Raw genomic sequence first — 20,526 nt, forward strand, 5'->3', positions numbered from 1 at the left:
CGCAAAAACTGTCTGAATCAAGAGATGCTTTTCCCTAGAGCAGGCAGAGCTACTGCGGCAACAGCTGGGGCCCCAGGACTTTTTAAATCGCCTAAGCCCCTAGGCAATTGCCCCCTTTATCCCCCGCCCCTTGTTGCCAGGCCTGGCTGGCGGGAAGAGGGGGGGGCGGGGGGGCCCTCCCCCAGAGTTCGCTGATGCCAGTGGGGAGAGGGCTGGGGGGAGTCCTGCCCCAGCCCCGAGGCAGCCTGCCTGCACCCCAAACTCCTCATCCTCAGCCCGAGCCCCAGCCAGAGCGCTCACCTCCCTGCACCCCAACCCTCTGCGCCAGCCCTGAGCCCCCTCCTGCATCCTGAACCCCTCATCCCTGGCCTCACCCTCACACCCCACCCTCTGCCCTAGCTCTGAGCCCCCTCCCACACCCCAAACCCCTCACCCCCAACCCCACCCCAGAGCCCTCATCTCCAGCCCGAGCCCTCATCCCCCCCACATTGTGCAATATAGGGAAACTGTTAAATGCTTACTGTTTCCAGTCCATTTTTACATTATTTTAAAAAATATGTATCGGCTTACAAGGCAGGTGTGTGTGTCGGGGGGTGGGACTTGGACCCGTTCTAGGCACCACCAAAAATTATACAAACCTGGTGCCCATGCAAGTGAAAAATGTGCTTATCATTTATTTTGCAGAGCTGACTCTTGTCACATAAGTTTAATACTTTATGAAGCTACGCTTCCATGTCTGGAACAGAAATGCAGTTTGCAATATTATTTCATTAAATATGCTTGGAATATCTTACAATGCGAATAGTCTGTGTAGCACAACTGTGTTTCTGACAAGGAGTGAACAATAAGAAATTATAATATGTAACTTTAAAAATTCTGTAGTTAAGAAGATTGAACCAAATTACTTAAAGAACTACAATATTTTCCTCCAAAAATACTCTCTGTTCATTCTGCATAGTCATACTGGATGACTCTAGACTTCAGAGGGGAGAGCCCAGTCTATTCTCCTAACTATGCACAAATAACTCCTATTAAAGTCAGCAGAGTTGCACACATGTCAAGGAGAATAAATCTTATGTTTTGAGAGTTCAGTAAGTTAAAATGCTTCTTAAAAAGTAAATTTTAGTGCTCTAGAAATATGCTATATTGAAAGCGCTGAAGATAGAACTTTATTTAACCAGAGAAATGGGTAAAACACGGGTATAAATATCCTCACTCTGCTCCCCCAGTGTGCTTCAACACTCGGTTTCAAGGAACACTTTTAGGGATGAAAGGGTATTTCAGTCATTGTATTCATCCAGTCATTTGTTTCTCATCTGTGAGAGCATCAAAAAAAGATGCTGATTGTGCTGGTGATCTGTGTATGTGAGATATGGACACATGTATATTAGCAACTGGACCGAGGCCATCAGTTGTATTTACTATATAAATTGCTCTTCTGTAAGTGCTGACAAATTGTTTGGTTTTGTACATGACACAAATGTATTATTCCCAACCCCAAAATCATGAATCAAGCCTCCTCAAAATTATAAGTGACTCAAAGTTTGAGATTTTAAAAAAAATTAAATTATGTTTTTGGTCTGTTTCCTGATTTTTGAACTCCCCCATCCACCTCCTGTGTGTGTGAAAATTACAGTGTTGCTAACTCTTAAAAATTTATAATAAATAAAATGATTTTGGATTTAAGTGCAGAAGCTCTTACTTCAGAACCAAATGGAGACTGGGACCCCATTGTGCTGGGCACCGTACAAACATACAATAAGAGACAGTCCCTCTCCTGAAGAGCTTACTGGTACTGCAAAGCATGGTGGTGAGTTTGTGATATGGGAGTGGGAACTGGAACTCACCAAATTCCTCTCCTATAGGAGCTACCAACCATCCTTTAGATGGGAACAGCAGTTCAAACTGGATGATTGACAAGGGAAAAGCTATGTTGCTTTTAGCAATGCCCTGAGGTAGCCAGTCCCCATTAAGGGCTAATGACGTACCTTCTAGAACAAGGCTTGCTTTCTGGAAAAATAAGTTTATAAAATCAAGTTCTGACTTTTTTGTAGTTTGCACAAGCAGGGTCTTTCGCACTGTGACAGTTTAAGGCAGGAAGCCTGAATTTAATATGGTGGAAAAGTGTAGTCAGTGTATGGATTCAAAGAGTAAGGTGATGTGGTTATGGTACCAGACAAGGAAGAGGCACTTAGCAGCTGTGTTTTGTGTGGAGTAGTAGGTAATGGGATGTTACGAGGATGAGAGAGGATAAAGTTTCAGGAATCAAGACAGGAGACTTGGATATGAAGTGGTGACTTTAGAGTTGAAACAGTCTATATTTCATCACCAACCTACTGAGTTGTCCAGTCTGCCACGCTGCTTTTAACTTATTAACGTTATGGCAATAAATCAAGGAGTTACAGCAGTACTGCATGTCCACATGACTTATATGACTAATTACATTTGGCTGGTGTCTGAAACAATTGCAGTGATGTTTGCTACACACTTTGTTGTGTGTGTTACGTTGTGAAAGTGGAGATGTGATAGAAGAACTTTTATGTCCTATGTTACAAAATGAATGTCATCTTTCATATGCATAATATAACTGTTTCTCTTCTTAGCCATAGATTTCATAATCTCCAGTGGCAGGGAAAAAATATTTGGAAACACTGACATTATACTCTGATTCATTATGCTCCAATTTGTTTCCTTATAGTTGATAAGTTTTTGCTACAGATACATAACTGGGTTTTATCTGGCTGTATTGCTGTTAACAGTTTCACTAAACAAGTGGCTTGACTATTACTCATTACAGTATATCAAACTTACCGGTACTTCTAAAAGTAAAGTCCACATAAAATGGTTAAAATAGATAAAAAGTGAGTGAGAGAATGCCAGACATCAAACTCCATTTGTCTATATCAGCAGATACATAACTATTGTTTTAATCACTGCAGGTTTCTAACTTTTCCTTCTGTTGTATGCATTCATCTTTTCATAGCAGATGCTGAGGAGCTCTGACAAATTATAGTTCATTTATCAATAAGTGTTCATTGCTTGATTACGATGAAAAACCCTGCTACTATTTAAGACTTGTTTTTACAGCGTTTCCATTTTCTTCCTTCATCTTTTCAGATTATGGCACAGGCTCAAGGCTTTGGGAGGAGATACATTAAAGCCTTTTTTAAAGGCTTCTTTGTTGCTGTTCCTGTGACAGTCACTTTTCTAGATAGAGTGGCCTGTGTAGCAAGAGTGGAAGGAGCATCAATGCAGGTAACAAAGCTTTATTTACTGTTAAATTAAATCCATGTGTTTAGCAAGGCCTGTCTCTCAATTTTAAATAACTGATAACCCAGTTTTAAAGGTGGAGGGTGCAGGTGGGATATTGTGTAGTAAAATGAAATGTATGGACAGGGCCTTACCTCATGGAGTGGTCTGCTTTCTAATATGTCACACGGGTATTCTGTAGTATGGCAAGAAAAGGCTCTTGGGAGTAAAACTTCACAGAATACTATAATGCCAAGGAAAGCAAAGAGGTATTCTTTCAACAAAAGATCTTGCTAAAATTTTGGCAAATCCAGATATACTCATTTTACAGGAGTAAAAATTTCAGTATGAAATGTTCTATTTAAAACACTATGCATTTTAATTTTAAAAGAAAAAACAACTATTACCAGGCTTATTATTATTCATGACTTGTGTACAGGTATCATTTCAATAAGGAACCTGTGGAACTCGTTGCCAGGGGATGTTGTTAAGGCCAAAACTACAATTGGGTTAAAAAAAGAATTAGATAAATTCATGGAGGATAGGTCAATCAATGGTCAGCATTGCCAACATGGTCAGTGATGCAACACCATGCCCTGGGTGTCCCTAGCCTCTGATCACCAGAAGCTGGTAATGGACAGCAGGTGATGGAACACTTGATTATTGTCTGTTCTGTTCATTCCCTCTGAAGCTCCTGGTATTGGCCACTGTCGGAAGACAGAATACTGGGGTAGATGAACCATTGATCTGACATCCTATATGGCTATTCTTATATTCTTAAGCTGGAAAATAGATGGCTTGAAATCGTGCTAATGCTTATTTTGTTTATTCGGAAAGTGATATTCTAATGAGGTTATAGTGTATGCTTGCGATATAAACTGGTGTACTAAAGCACATGAATATTGTGATATTTTTTGCAGTTTAAAGGGACATTTAAAAGGAAACAAAAGATTCTTGCTACTGAAAACCACCACTGCTTCCCCTTACTGTGTTATTGGGATTTTTCAAATGGATGCTGTTTCAATTTTGCAATTCTGTCAGAGTGATTCTGTTTGCCCGTTGCTTCATTGCATTCTGATGACCATATTCCAACATGTGTAGCTGTAGTATCTATCTTCTTCTAACAGTGCAATCGCCCGTCCCCCAGTGAAAATTACCTTAGTGTAGCAAGGGGATTGTCTTCTCTGTCTTCTTTAAGGATAATAGGGACTAGGGGTGAATCAACTTCTGTTCCATGTCATGGCTCTTTAAAGTTCCTGGACTTCTGGAGTAGCTGAAGATCTCGGGAAAAGCAGAGGCAGGTGTTGGGAGAGAGGAAGTGGTCTTGGGGAAAACCCAGGCTACTGTTTCTTCTACACTACAGGACCAGGAGCCTTGTAGTGTAGTGTGGGGCCAGGCCTTCCCTCTCTCCCAGCCAACAGGATAAGCTCTGGAAAAGAGAGCATTATATATTCTTCCTCTTCTATCATAACGAGAGATACTAGCAGGGGACAGCCTGCTGACTTGGGCCAGCTCAGGAGGAAAAGGACTGAGTTACAAATGGGCCATCTGGGAGAAGCTGGCTAAGGCTGCAAGGGGCCTGAAATTAGCACATAGGTCCCAGAAGTAGGGCTGTGGGACTCCTGAATGAGGGAGAATGTGCTTGAACTAGCACGCAGGCCCCAGAAACAAGACTGTGGAACAACTCTATCCATCATTTTACCCTTTTGCCCCTGTCATTGGGATGGGTCGACCTGTTCCTTGTTATCTGTGTGGAATGTGCAAGTATCCGAATGTTCTGATATCTAGTGTCCAGTACCTTTTAGGTATGTATCTTTTTGCAGCATCAGCCCTTTCCTTGCCAGCTTCTGTGAGCAGGACCTGCCTCTGGCTCACAGCTTAACTTTGCTTTATGTTAGCAAAGTCTTGACCATTACTTTAGTTCAGGCCTTAGGCCTCATACCAGGCCTCTGATACAAGGGTTTATGTCTCAGGGCCTCCTCTTACTACAGCAGCATCTCCAACAATACAATACAATACGTTCTAGAACCATGCTGGAATATTGGTTTAGTGCTGATTTGGAGGGATGAGTGTTACAACCCAATCCACATGATCTTTTGTATAAGATAAGTTTGAATAACACAAAAAACAAAGTTAAAAACAGTTATACTTCTATGCTATATAACATATCTCACATTCTTATGTCATGACATTTTTCAGAACACTACAAACCTTAACTCATTTTAAACATTTGTAATAAAATATTCAGTTATTTTTATGTGAAGGTTTATTGGATCCAAACGAGACCAATCTTTTAGCACGCATGTTATTTTAAAGAAATGTATCTCTCTCTCATACTGCAGAGCTTGAGAAAGGAAAACTACAAGTCACTGCTTTAGAATGCCATTTTTTTATCTTGCACTCCAGAAAGTGATTTATGTTGAATGCATTTGAAAGCTATAGGATAGGAGGGAAAGTGAAGTTCAGTCAGCATGTAGTCTTATTCATCAATAGCATGCTTGTATTGGGTATATGATTGTGTTGACTTCAAGCTCTCACTGTATGATCTCCAAGATTTGATTTGTACTAGACCGCTTAGTCGCCTAGCTGGCTTTTTGCACTCATTATTCTGATTCCTGCTGAGTTTGAAATTAAAAGTTATGTCAAGAAGCAAGGAATAGGGCTTTTTTTCTTTTCAGATTTTTTGCCTTTTGTTTTTATTTTGAACCCAGAACGTGTGTAATGTTGCTCCATAATCACTAAAGATTGTAACTCTTTTGATACTCTGGCAAATATACTGCACGGAGGTCCTCAAGAAAACAGATATTTTGCAATTTATCCTCAATCATTATGGCAGACTTCACGAATTTAATTGTTTCATGTTGATTTCGCATTTTCACAGTATTGAGAACCACCTGGTGGAACCTTTCTTCTGCTCAGTCACCTCTTTGTGGGTATTCATCACTAATCTGTAAAGTAATGCACCATTCAGTGTTACCACACTTTACTGCTTCATCATCTAACTTTTTTTTCTTTTTAAATGTCCTTTTCTTTAAATCTCTAGTGGAGGCCTTGTTTCTTAGACCGTCAGAGTTTTATGGAGATATACCTATCTCATAGAACTGGAAGGGGCCCTAAAAGGTCATCAAGTCCAGCCCCCTGCCTTCACTAGCGGGACCAAGTACTGATTTTGCCCCAGATCCCTAAGTGGCCCCCTCAAGGATTGAACTTGCAACTCTGGGTTTAGCAGGCCAATACTCAAACCACTGAACTATCCCTCCCCTTGTGGTGTGCTCCTCTAACATCTTGTTAGCAATAGTGGACTTCAAATGGATTCGTGTTGATTTACAGCATTGAATATATGTGACACAGAAACAGCTGGTGTGATAATTTAGTAATTTACTGTTATGGATCTTGCAATTTTTCCTGTAATGTTGACTATACGCTTATTTTATAGGGTTACAGTCCTATATAAATGCACCTTCATTTTCAGTCTATATCTGTTCATGGCTTCTCCTGTTGAGTTACAATTTTCTGTTTGTCTGATACATTAAAGTTTGTTTATATTTCAGTGGATTGATCATGTGTTTTTTCCTAATGATGTGAAAAAAGGAACCCCCTGATGGTTAATGAATGTAAGGATTCATATATCCAAATTAGCTGCTTTGAAATGTTAGATTACAAAATGAGCTTGCAATTTTATTTCCAAGTTCAGCAACAAACAATTGAGTGTGTTATACTAAGAATTTAGTCTGATGATCAATAACCTCTGACAAAGTACAAAGTAAACACTACAGAAGCAAATATTTTTGACTATTATAATCCATTATGCAGTGTACCTGTAGTAATTACTTATTCTATGGCAATTTCTCCTTACATTATTATTGTAATATTATGATTACCGTGACTATACCTATGCCTGCATGCTGCTTTGAATATTTCTCCTCTTCTTCAAGCTATAAGAAAATAAGCCTTGACCTTCTTGTGTCCACCAGCAGCATAACAAGTATCAAGTTAATCATTATTTATTGTTAAAGGGTGTATTACTTCCCTCTTACTTATAGAACCTTGTGTCCCGTGAGGCTCCCATCATATGACCGGGACCTCAATTTACATGCTTTTAGCATTAGATTCGTTAGTAATTGGAGAGTCAAAGTGCTGTGTGACTTCTGCACCCTTGTTCTAAATTTAGACCCATGTGTCCCATTTGCACTGAACTATTAAGCCAGGACCTTGAACAAACTAGAGAGGTTTCAGACTAGAGATATGTATGCAACATTTTTGTATTTTGTTTCCTTAAAAATAACAGCATTTATGGGTCCATTTGTTAACCCTCTTTCAGAAGTAGCATTAGGTGTGTTTGTGGATTTTTTTTTAAACTTGGGATTTTACTGCTAATAAAAAAGCATGGAGTGTAAGTTACCTGTAAACACAGTTTTATATATGGTGTTAGTGTTCAGGAAAGACATCACAATTTATACTGTTTGCTAGAAGATTTATTATTGTTTGCGGGGGACTGTAATTGTTAATGTAAAATGAAGGTCATCTCCTTCAGGTTCTCCCTTCTTCATGCCTTCTGCTCCTAAAGAACTGTTTCTATATGTCTCAATAAGATGTCATTTCATTATATCAAGATGCTGTGGGAAAGAAGCAAAGCAAGTTATCCTAAATTTCAGTGTGTCCCTTGGATGTAATGTTAAAACATAGCTATTAATGAATTGGGTACCAAGCCTCTACCTCCAAACAAACCATGTCAGTAATACAATTTTAATAACAGTATAATTTTCACAAACTTGGCATAAGGTTTAGAATGCTGTGGAATACAATGATATTAATATATCAGCATATATTTAAATTATAAGAGAGTGTTTAACGTCACTAATCATTAGAACAGAAGACTGGGAGGCAACTGCTAGGTTGTAACTGTGTCACTGACTTGCTGTTTGTCCTTGGGCAGATCAGCTTACTTTTCCATGCCTTAAAACCCCCATCTTTAAAATGAAGATAATACTCACTTATCGCACAGGGACAAGGTGTTGTGAGTTTTGATGAATGCTGACATAGTATTTTGAAAGCTGTGTAAGCATAAGGTGTGAAATGCATCTACTTTTGGAGCCAGAGGTTCAAATTCCAACTGCGTCAAACCCACCCTCCAGCCTTACTGGGTTTCTCCGCACAAAGATATAGGCCGTGTCTACATGCCGACCATTTATGTTGGCAAAACTTGTAACACTCAGGGGTGTGAAAAAACACCCCCTGAGTGACATAAGTTACGTGTCTCCCACCGACGTAACTACCGCTGCTCGTTGGGGGTGGTTTAATTTTGTTGACGGGAGAGCTCCCTTCCATCGGCATAGAACGGTTACACGAGAGTTCTTACAGCGGCGCAGCTGCATCAGTACAGCTGTGCCATAAGAACAGCCATACTGGGTCAGACCAAAATAAGTATTAGCATGATTTCAAGCCATCTATTTTGCAGCTTAAGAATATAAGAACAGCCATACAGGATGTCAGACCAAAGGTCTATCTAGTCCAGTATCCTGTCTTCCGACAGTGGCCAATGCCAGGTACCACACAGGGAATGAACAGAACAGGTAATCATCAAGTGATCAATCCCGTCGCCCATTCCCAGCTTCTGGCAACTGTAAGCTCTCTAGTTTAGACATAGCCTTAGTGTGCAGCAAGCTAGGGTGTGAATGTTTCAAACAGCGGTATGTCAAAGTGCACTATGGAACTTTTAGTGCATGGCAGTAGGGTCCACGCAGTGAGTTAGTGCACATTAGGCTAGTGTGCTGTAGATTTACACCCTGGCTTTCTGTGCACTAAGTCTCCATATAGACAAGCCCATAGGTAGATAAGTTGAGTACCAGGCAGTGCACTTGTGGGAATCTTTTAGATGAAACTTTATGTAGCTCTCCCCGCCACTTTCCTCCCTGGGTTACTCGGGAACAGGCAACACTCACCTGTGTGCCTGGGCACCTGATGTTGTTGACATTAAAGGAGATCCTGAGTCCCAGTGGTGATGTTGGATAGGTGGGAGATGGCACTCTGTTGGTTCTGTGTATCAGCCCAGCCAAGATAACAAGCTGCACAACCCGTCTGAAGATGGGAGTTGGCCCCACCAAATGTCAGCAGCTCTGGATTCTGGTTCGATGGGAAGATTACTCTGCCTCTCCTGAGACTCAATCTCTCTGCTGTGCCCCTTCCCTTGCAAGTACTTTCCCAAATAAGAGTAGGGTTGCTCACCGTGCCTTCATGGCAGGCTCATCTCAGTCAGCTCCAGGCACAGCAATAGTCTCTCCCCTGGCTCCAGTGAAGCCACAAACCATCTCTGAAGCTCCTTGCTCGATCAAAGCCCCAGCAGGCTTTCTGCAGCAGCTTCTATCTTCCTAGCAGCAGCTCCTGGTATGGACAGAGCGCCACACCGGCAGTCTGGCTCCTTTCCTTCCCCCCCCCCCCGCCCAATGGAGCCCACTGCCTGCACTCTCTGGAAGAGAGTCTCTCACTCTTTCCCAAAGGCATCATGAGAGTTGTAATCCTGCACACAGGATCTTCCCAACTAGAACAGTCGCAATAAAGTTCAGAGGCCCCTCTAATAAAAGGGGCCTATACATAAAAAATAGGGTCTGTGCATTCTACATAGACATCAGAGATTCTATGACACTTTCAATTACATTAGGGGTTTGTGTTTTTGTCATTGCTCCTCTATCCTCACTGTCATGCAGGATGCTACGTACCCATTGGTTGCTACCCTCCAGTCCAGAGGTGGTTGCATTTCAGTGGCCTGAATATAGTTTGTGACTCATTTGCAAAGTAAAGTGCTATGCAAATGTATAAATTATCCTCTGATGAAAGATGCTGCATAAATAGAAAGTATAATATAAGTAGGAAATAACATTTAAAAAATTCTGATGTCCACTGAAATATAGTTGTAATAAGATGATTTCCCTTAACTAGTGCTTGCTGTACATATAGTTTGTTAAATAACTATGATTATACCTGCCATTTCTAAGTATTATGGGCCAAATTCCATTGACCTGCATTGGAGTTTTGCCAATTTACACCAGTGGAAATTTGACTCTGTGAGTTTAAACCTGCAGATAAAAAGGAAACTATCTTTAGTAGTTAGTACCTGACTAAAATAATGTATCGTAAATAAATGTTTTATACCTTGTTCTGATACTGATGTCTATGCATGAGCTTCATTCTTGTTAACATGACTTATACCTGCCTAAAACCTTGGTGGATCCATTTTTGTCTTATGTCCATAAGCTAATATCACACAAGTCCTATTTTAAATAAATCTTTGTCAGCCTCTGTCTGGGTAGGAAACAAAAGAGGAATGAAGAAACTGTTTATAATGAAGAGAAATGGCGTTCAATTTTTAAGCAGCTTTATAAATAGAAAACAGAGTCAATGAGTAGGCGGATGAGAAAATATGAATCATTACAATTACTTTAGTGAAGCTGAATTCTTTGTCAGAAATTCTAGGTAGTCTTCTTTAGACTAGCAACATAATTTGTAAATAATTATTGTGAATATAAGTAAACTGAGGCCTACACTGAGTGATGACAGGTTGATGAGAGCTCTAAGACAATGTGTTGGGAGGACTTCATTTCAATGCATTGTGCCTGTTTGTTGTGATCATCACAGATATATCCAATATGAGCTGGAGAGCCCCAGAAGCTAATTAGCTCATGGTTGGTGGAATGCTCCACATAAATGTCAAAGAACAGAGAACTGAAAGGTGGAATCTGAAGTCTTTTCTGCCATTAATCAAGATACATGTCAGTTAGCACTGGAATAACAACATGACAGCTGGAGCTGGTTGAATATTTTCTGATGGAATACTTCCATTGGAAAATGCTGATTTGATAGAATCAAAACATTCTGCTGTAGCATAATGATTCTGTCAAAACTTTCAGTGGAAACAAGGTAGGCCAACTAGCCTTGTTGCCTGCCAGCCTGGGCGCTCCCTGCTTCCCAGGGCAGCTGGGAGGAAGCTGAAAAATTCCATTTTGGTTGTCCTGTGACTTTTTTTTTTTTAACCTTTCGTCCTGATTCAGGATAAATATTTTTTTTCAAAATTTTCCACATGATGGAAATGCCATTTTTCGACCAGCTCTGTTGGCAACTGTCTATTATAGCCTCAAAGAAGGGGTTAGCAGTCTCAGAACTCTCTCAAGAGGCAGGTATTTGATTGGACTGATGCCAACCTGACTGAGTACATTCCCGAACTCTAAATCTGTCAAGCAAAGGGGCGTGCTAGCAGATGACCTCCATTACATATTTCAGGGACAACATGAGTGATACTTGATACAGACTATGGTGGAATGGCTCTTCTAAAAATGGTGCCACTCTTCATGAGAAGTAGTAGTGGAAAGCATTCTTGATTCCTTTTGTATCCTAAGAAGAATATGGAATTGCAGTTGAATTACAATTTGCATATTGTAGTGTATTGCAAGATGTACATTGCATATTGTAGTGTATTGCAAGATGTACATTGTACTTTACTATAAATATATGGCATTTAACTATATCAGCACCTAATATAAGTAGGTTCCACTGAACATACTCTTCTCACCAGTGATTCCGATCCTGGTCCCATAAAACCAATGGCCATTAGCTTTAATGGGATCAGGATTGGGACCTCCCAGGAAATGGGAGAGGAGCTGGAGAGGAGTTTTAGGAAAAATGTTGAATTTCTTACTTTTAACATAAAACTGTTTTCCTCTTTCCTTAGCCTTCCTTGAATCCAGGGGAAAGACAGGTGTCTGATGTAGTGCTTTTAAACCATTGGAGTATTAGGAATTATGAAGTGCAACGTGGAGACATTGTGTCATTAGTGTAAGTAATTTCAAATACATTTCAATACATATTTATGCACATCTTGAACCGTCAGCATTGTAATAGGTTTCATCTGTAATGCCACAGTGTATTTTTGCATGCTGGCAATGAAGCTATACAGAAAATTGATCGTATGAGCAACAAATGCGTTATTATTGTAAATTTTCAACATACAAGAAATCTTCAAAGGGTTCAGTATCATGGATTTGCTTGAAAGGAGAAAAATGTCAAGTACTGTTATATAGATGGTTACAAGAACTGCCAAGAAAAAAAGACATGCGCAGTAAGGTATTTGAGATTTCTAATCAAGTATAGTGATCAGTTCAATGATAATTATAGATCTGGAATACAGTAGGTAAAAAAACACATGGATTAATGTAGCATATGAAGAGACTATTTTTTTAGGTCATGTTGCTTTATGGATATATTTAATTCAGGAGGAAAACCCTCTATTTTCTTAATGTTTAACATATCATAGTAACTTTTATCTGGAAAAGTCTATTTACCACATTTAAGTTTAAGTAAGATCACAAAAATCAGACTTCTCTTTAAAGTACAACTTTATATATAAAAAAAAAAGGCTTATGAATTAGAACATGGAGGCCTATGTATCAAGCCAAAAGGTGGCACTGTTTCTCTGTTGAAAATATTCAGGACCATTAGAGGACAAAAACTCCATTTCAATCTTAATGTAATATAGAAATGGAATGTCAAAGTGTGTATAACTGACATGATATAATACATTCTCATAGTATATGCTTGGATGGTTTAAGCTTAAGGTTTTTAGTTTTATAAGTAAAATGCACAGTATATAGACTGCAACTGAACTTGTCTTCTAAAGCTAATTTCCTTAGGTTCCCTATGCATTTTACATCTGTTTTAATGGACCACGTTGTTATGGCTACCTGTCTACTGAGGTGGCAATTAATATATAAATTTTACAATTATTTAAGCAAATATAAAAAATCTACTGCTGTTCTTTTGTAGGAATTTTTGGATTTATTTTTCTGGTTCTTGAATGGGCTACTGCGTTTTCTGACAGATTTTTCTAAATGCTTTGACTAAAGTAGTATATTATTCATATTTGAGACACCTTACACTTTGTGGAGGGCCTCCAAATTCAGGCCAGCTTATTGACTGAATGCATAGAAGCAGTTTCTACATGTGTGTACATACTTCTGCCCAAGTCATATCCTAGAGGTTACTTTAAATACGGTAGTATATCTGGTTAGTAATTATTGGACTGAATAGAAAGTCAGCGAGTTTAACCAGGCACAACTGGAATAACATGGTTACATAGTCATTATGCTTTCAGAGGTTCCCTGCTATTGTCTGATCCATCTGTATGGATTACTTTCATATTGTCACACAGATGGCCTGTTTTTGAAACCTTCTTGTTACCAGCCTTTTACATGCTGGGTTATACAGTTGTGTCCTCATTACTCTTTTGTCTTCTGTTGACAGGGTTGTTCCCTCAGTTAGTTGGTGGTGGAAAGATTATCCACCCATGTGGAAGAGGTCACATAATAGCCATGCAGCTGTACTGAATTTTTTCCTTATTCTCTTGGGAAGTGTACGGAAAGCACAGAATAGTATGTTCAAACGTCACTATGAGCACAAAGGAAAACAAAGAGATGAAATTTAAGAAGATTCAGTATAGTTTTTTTTATGTAGAAATATTAAAGGATACGTCATGTGTCATTACTTAATTTAGAGAATCTTATTATGTGGGTTCATTAGAAATTGAGTTAAACTAGTACACTGGCCTTTCCCTACTTCCAAACTTTGGAGAAATTTCGATCTAAATTTTGTGTCTTAGGCCAATATATCATTATACATTTTAAAGTCTGAATATAACAATATGATGTGGTGAGCCTTGTATGATGTAGTATCCACGTGAAAAAAAATTGTGCAGGCACATGTTTATTCATTCAAGAGACTTAACTTCTGGTACATGAGTCTTTTATTGAGTAAATGGATTAATTTCTTTATCCTACTCATCTTGATTCCCCACCTATGGTTTATGGGATTCAGTGGTCAGTACATATGTTGTTTGTGTGTAATTTTACTAGCTTATTCTTGCATCGAGTGTTTGATATGGGCATCACTATACTGCTTGTTAGAGGACTCAGTTGGACTCCGAGATTACAAGTATGCGTTGCTACACATCTTACAAAATCAGCAACTGCATGTACACCCACATGATACACAGTCGCTGGTTGTAGATGAGAAGCATTATACTGTGGCATCAATACTTAAAAATATAAATTGACATACAGGGCCAGATTCGGCCTCTGGGTGTTGCTCTTCTGGCTTCAATGTGAGTAACTGATGGAAGAATTTGATAGTAGAGGTGAAGTTTGTGTAGTTTGAGGCTTGTAAAACCTAGTGTGATTTCATTGTTTCCTTTTTAGTTTTTGTTAGAAGGAGCAGGTTGACCCAGAGGCAGATTTGAGTACGGGCTTCTTTATTGCGATACTTGTTCTCTTCGACCCAATTGTCAAGTAAGCATTGGATTAGTTACAGCACACTCTTTTCGTCTAAGTTAGTATGTAAACTCCTACATCCGTTACAACACCCCAAAAACCCTTATTAAGTGATAAAAACACCCATACTGCTAGTATACCCATCCCTATCTATTGCTCACAGCATTACGCATGTCATACAGGCATTTTTGCCTTGAAAATACATTTCTTTGTAACAATCTGTTGCTACAAATTTCCCTCATCATCAGTTCTCAGGGGAGGGAGGAAGGGGCTAGCTAGGAAAGGAAGGGAGGGGGAGATAACATTTCTTTTCCCTTCCTTCACACAAAGGGCATTTATTCGATAATTACATTTCTCATGCAGCTGCAGGCCTTATCAATTCTTACAAGAAACAGGGAAGGGAAAAATATGGCAACTTATGTATTAAACAAAGAAATACTGCCTTCTTATGCCTTTGTCCCCTAATGCCATGTCAGCACATCAGCAGTTTCTCAGGTCTTTTACTCATCCTGTGTTAGATATATATTAGGGCTGTCAAGTGATTAAAAACATTAATCGCACGATTAATCGCACTGTTAAACAATAATAGAATATCATTTATTTAAATATTTTTGGATGTTTTCTACATTTTCAAATGTATTGATTTCAATAACAATACAGAATACAAAGTGTACAGTGCTCACTTTATATTTATTTTTAGTACAAGTATTTGCACTGTAAAAAAAAAAAAAAATATTTCAAATCACCTAATACAAGTACACCTCTACCCCGATATAACGCGGCCCGATATAACATGAATTCAGATATAATGCGGTAAAGCAGCACTCCACGGGGGCGGGGCTGTGCACTCTGGCGGATCAAAGCAAGTTTGATATAACGCGGTTTCACCTATAACGCAGTAAGATATTTTGGCTCCCGAGGACAGCGTTATGTCGGGGTAGAGGTGTACTGTAGTGCAGTCTCTTTATCATGAAAGTTGAACTTACAAATGTAGAATTATATACAAAAAAACTTAGTCTTACTTCTTGGTCAGCCAATTGCTCAGACAAACAAGTTTGTTTACATTTGCAGGAGATAATGCTGCCCGCTTCTTGTTTACAATGTCACCTGAAAGAGAAAACAGGTGTTCTCATGGCACTGTGGTAGCCGGCGTCGCAAGATACTTACCTGCCGATGCGCTAAAGATTCATTTGTCCCTTTATGCTTCAACCATCATTCCAGGGGACATGCGTCCATGCTGAAGACAGGTTCTGCTTGATAACAGTCCAAAGCAGGGTGGACCGATGCATGTTCATTTTCATTATCTGAGTCGGATGCCACCAGCAGAAGGTTGATTTTCTTTTGGTGGTTCAGGTTCTATAGTTTCCGCATCGGAGTGTTGCTCTTTTAAGACTTCTGAAAGTCTTAAAAATGCTCCACCCCTTGTCCCTCTCAGATTTTGGAAGGCACTTCAGATTTTTAAACCTTAGGTCGAATGCTGTAGAAATCTCACATTGGTACCTTCTTTGCGTTTTGTCAAATTTGCAGTGAAAGTGTTCTTAAAATGAACATGTGCTGGGTCATCATTCGAGACTGCATAACATGAAATATATGGTAGAATTTCTGGCTAAAACAGAGCAGGGGACATACAACTCTCCCCCAAGGAGTTCAGTCACAAATTTAATTAACATATTATTTTTTAACGCGCGTCATCAACATGGAAGCGTGTCCTCTGGAATGGTGGCCGAAGCATGAAGGGGCATATGAATGTTTAGCGTTTCTGGCATGTAAATACCTTGCAGTGCTGACTACAAAAGTGCCATGCAAATGCCTGTTCTCACTTTCTGGTGACATTGTAATTAAGAAGAGGGCAGCATTATCTCCTATAAATGTAAGCAAACTTGTTTGTCTTAGTGATTGGCTGAACAAGAAGTAGGACTGAGTGGACTTGTAGGCTCTGAAGTTTTACATTTTTTTATTTTTGAGTGCAGTTATGTAACAAAAAAAACTGAATTTGTAAGTTGCACTTTCACGACATAGAGTTTGTACTACAGTACTTGTATGAGTTGAAAAATACTATTTCTTTTGTTTATCATTTTAACGGTGCAAATATTTGTAATCAAAAATAATATCCACTTTGATTTCAATTGCAACACAGACTACAATATATTTGAAAATGTAGAAAAACATCCAAAATATTGAATACATTTCAATTGGCATTCTATTGTTTAATAGTGCGATTAAAACTGCAATTAATCGCGATTAATTTTTTTAATTGCGATTAATTTTTGTGAGTTAATCGCATGAATTAACTGTGATTTATCGACAGCCCTAATATATATATGAACCCTTAAAGCTTTGCTAAGAAAAGTGGGCACCCAGTATCTTCTGTGGGGGCGCTCCTGAGAGCAAGCTAGTCTTGCTAATCGTTGAAAGGACACGGATACAGCCCTCCGAACAAGAATAGGCACACAAGCAGCAATTCCTTGAAAAGAGAAATAATGTTTATTTAGAAGTGAGCGGTTACAATAAAAGAATAGAGATTGATATAATAAGGGTCACAGTTACAAGAATGAAGCGGTGTGGCAGATCAGACACAGACTCAATACTATATAACAATATAACAGCGGTTCTCAAACTGTGGGTCAGGACGCCAAAGTGGGTCGCGACCCCATTTTAATGGGGTCACCGGGCTGGCTTAGACTTCCTGGGGCAAGGGGCTGAAGCTGAAGCCAAAGCCCAAGTCCCACTCTCTCGGCCCGAAGCCTGAGGGCTTCAGCCTTGGGCAGTGGGGCTGAGATTACAGGCCCCCTGTCTGGGGCTGAAGCCCTTGGGCTTTGGCTTTGTGTCCTCCCCTCCCCCACCTTCCCGGGACAGTGGGGCTTTGGCCCCCGCAACCAGGGTGGCTTGGATCGGGCGGGCTCAGGCTTCGGTCCCCTCTCCTGGGGTCGTGTAGTAATTTTTTATTGGTGTAATGAAGTTGGAGAACCCCTGTAATATAACAATATACTTAACATTCTATAACATACAGTAATTCCTCACTTAAAGTCGTCCCAGTTAACGTTGTTTCATTGTTACATTGCTGATCAATTAGGGAACATGGTCGATGCGCAATGCTCCCTTATAACGTTGTTTGGCAGCCGCCTGCTTTGTCCACTGCTTGCAGAAAGAGCAGTCCTTTGCAGTTAGCTGGTGTGGGCTTGGAACCTGGGTGGACCGGCAGCCCCCCTGTCAGCTCCCTGCTCCCCTAAGTTCCCTGTGCGGCAGCCACCCAGCAGGCTATCAATTGCTGGGCAGTTCAGCTGTCCCGCCTCCCACTGCCGTGTGCTGCTCCTGCCTCTGCCTTGGAGCTGCTCCCGGGAGCCTCCTGCTTGCTGTGCGGTGGGAGAGAGGGGAGGAAGATAGGGGCTAATGTCAGGGTGTCCCCCTCCCCCCTGCTCCTACACCCCGCTTACCCCATCTCCATAGAGCAGTGGGGAGAAACGACAGGGCTCAGGACAGAGGCAGTCTCAACTTGCTGATCTACTTAAAAAGGCAATATACTTAGAGTGGGGTCAGTGTACTTAAAGGGACAATGCCCATCTCTCTCTCTCTCTCTCTCTCTCTCTCTCTCTCACACACACACACACACACACACACACACACACACACACACACACACACACACACACACACACACACACACACACACACACTGTGTGTCTCTGTCTGCCATGCTGTCTCCCCTCCCTCCATTCGTGCTGTCTTGTAGAGTGTGAGGCTACATTAACAACGTGTTAACCCTTGAGGGCTCAGCCGAGTACTAATTCATCATTTAGCAGTAAGGCATTCCCTGGGAAATATCCCACCCTCTGACTTCACCACCTCAATCAAGCTTCACAATCATCATTGCTGTGTATAGTATTAAATTGTTTGTTTAAAACTTATACTCTGTGTGTGTGTGTGTGTATGTGTATATATATATGTATAGTCTTTTGTCTGGTGAAAAAAATTTCCCTGGAGCCTAACCCCCCATTTACATTAATTCTTATGGGGAAATTGGATTCACTTAACATCGTTTCTCTTAAAGTCACATTTTTAAGGAACATAACTATAATGTTAAGCGAGGAGTTCCTGTATAACAATAATCACTTAACATTTATCATTAAACATATATTCAATATTTAACCTTTAATAATTAAACATTAGACAATTAACAGTGAAACACTTAACACTAATCATCCAGTAAGAACTGGCTGGGTGGTTACTAGATGGGTAGGGGAAGATCTCACTCAGACCACAAACACCTAGCTTTATTTACAGACAAAATCTGGCACATTCTAGGAATAAAAAGGAAGATTAGACTTACACTCCTTCCCTTTGTGTCCCTCTGATCCGAAAATGATGCAACACTGTTCCCCTATTGCACCATCCCTATACATTCCTATGGGGCTTCTATGTACTCCTATGGGATTTTGCTGAGTCATTCCCCCCCTCCCCCCAGGAAGTGGAATTTACCATTGCGTCACAGGAAGTGAAATTATTACATCATAGGTAATGCCTCCCTGTGTCTCTAGAAATGGAATCCTCCACTACATCATCCCCATTTCTGAAATTTTGGTCGGCCATTTTGGATTTTCTAAATTGAAACTATTATTAACTTATATTTAATTAAAGCTTTAATTTAAAAACTAATTACTGTTTTAACATTCCAGAGGGTCCTGATTCAATCACCACTCCATAATTGTCCAACTAAGAGAATTATAACTTTTTCCGATTTTTAAACTCTTTCTGAGATTTTTCTGCAAGTTTTTATTAAAGGTGTGTTTGAGGTAATTCAGACAGCCAGAGGCAAAGATCTTTTGATACAGTGCATATGTTAAAACATAAAAAATGCCTTTCCCCCCCCCTCAATCTCATCTAAGCAGAGCATAAATCCTACACAAGTTGAGCCAAATTTTCAAAACCACAATGTTTGAGTCAGTTCAAATTTAGTAAAAATGAATTTAACCATCACTAAAATTTGGCCCTTAACTTGGACATTACTGAATTACTAGGCTGTAATTTAAAATGAATAAGGTCTAATGACAGATTTTTTTCTGGTAATTAAATGACTCTGAAGTATGAATATGAAGTAAATTCACTGTGTGTGATACATGTGCATTTCTGTCATGGTGCTTTCCTTGCATATTTATGTAGGGTAGCCTGTATCTAAAAATATAAAGCTTTTTCTTTTTTTTTTAAATGCATGTGGGTTATCTTCAGTGGTTAGAATCTGAGAACTTCATTGGTTAGAATCTGAGAACTTCATTGATGTGCTCATAATTAAAAAAAAGAGGTTGCATTAATGTTAAAATAGTCCCTGATACTGCAATAGATATCGTGGTGAAATAAGTTGAGATCCTGTAGTGACCTCTGTGCGGATAGAACTCTGAACCTGTGTTGAGCACCAATGAACTTGATAGGCTCCACTCACACATAGTATATTACAGAATTGGAGCCTATTTTGCCATGGTGCCTAGTGTAGGTTTGGGGATATCTTGTGTAATCTTTTTATTTAAAAAGACATTGCCAAACAATGATTTATAATGCTAACATTTACTTTACATGTGTTTGTTGAAAATCTCTGGTGTCTGGCAATGAAATTCCCTCTCCTCTCTCTTCCAGAGTTACTGGTATTAATTTATTTTGGAAAAATATGGTTGGAACATTTGCTTTGGAGCCTTCTCCAGTGCACGCACTTAGAATTAGTTTTATACGGGCATGGCAAGAAAAAAAAGGTAGGTCAAATTTTGGGATGAGTAAACTTGACAGTACACTTTTTAAATTCAAACTTTTAAAACAGCAGACATATAACATATTTTAATATAGCGCTGTCACAGCTTCTTGTACTACTCCATTCAGTTCACTAATGAATGACCAAGGGACAGTTTGACTCAGTGTAGTAGTGGAAATAGTATTGCTCTGATTCCAAATGCTGAATGTAGAAACTAAATTAACATTCAAA

At 39.6% G+C, this 20,526-nt stretch overlaps 1 protein-coding gene across 3 annotated transcripts in view; it reads left to right on the top strand.

The window, feature by feature from the left end:
- IMMP2L (inner mitochondrial membrane peptidase subunit 2) overlaps positions 1–20,526 on the top strand; it is an 858,080-nt gene that overhangs the window by 36,236 nt on the left and 801,318 nt on the right. For 2 of the 3 annotated variants that reach the window (XM_065423633.1, XM_065423634.1), the window contains exons 2-3: positions 3,118–3,255; positions 11,972–12,075. In XM_065423633.1, the coding sequence (XP_065279705.1) occupies positions 3,121–3,255; positions 11,972–12,075 (239 nt within the window). In that variant the 5' untranslated portion in view covers positions 3,118–3,120. Of the gene's footprint in view, positions 1–3,117; positions 3,256–11,971; positions 12,076–14,489; positions 14,576–20,526 lie in introns of those variants that run through there. The other variant, XM_065423635.1, reaches the window with a different exon arrangement.

The sequence above is a fragment of the Emys orbicularis genome, chromosome 1 (genome assembly GCF_028017835.1).
Source record: "Emys orbicularis isolate rEmyOrb1 chromosome 1, rEmyOrb1.hap1, whole genome shotgun sequence".
Lineage (NCBI taxonomy): Eukaryota > Metazoa > Chordata > Testudines > Emydidae > Emys > Emys orbicularis.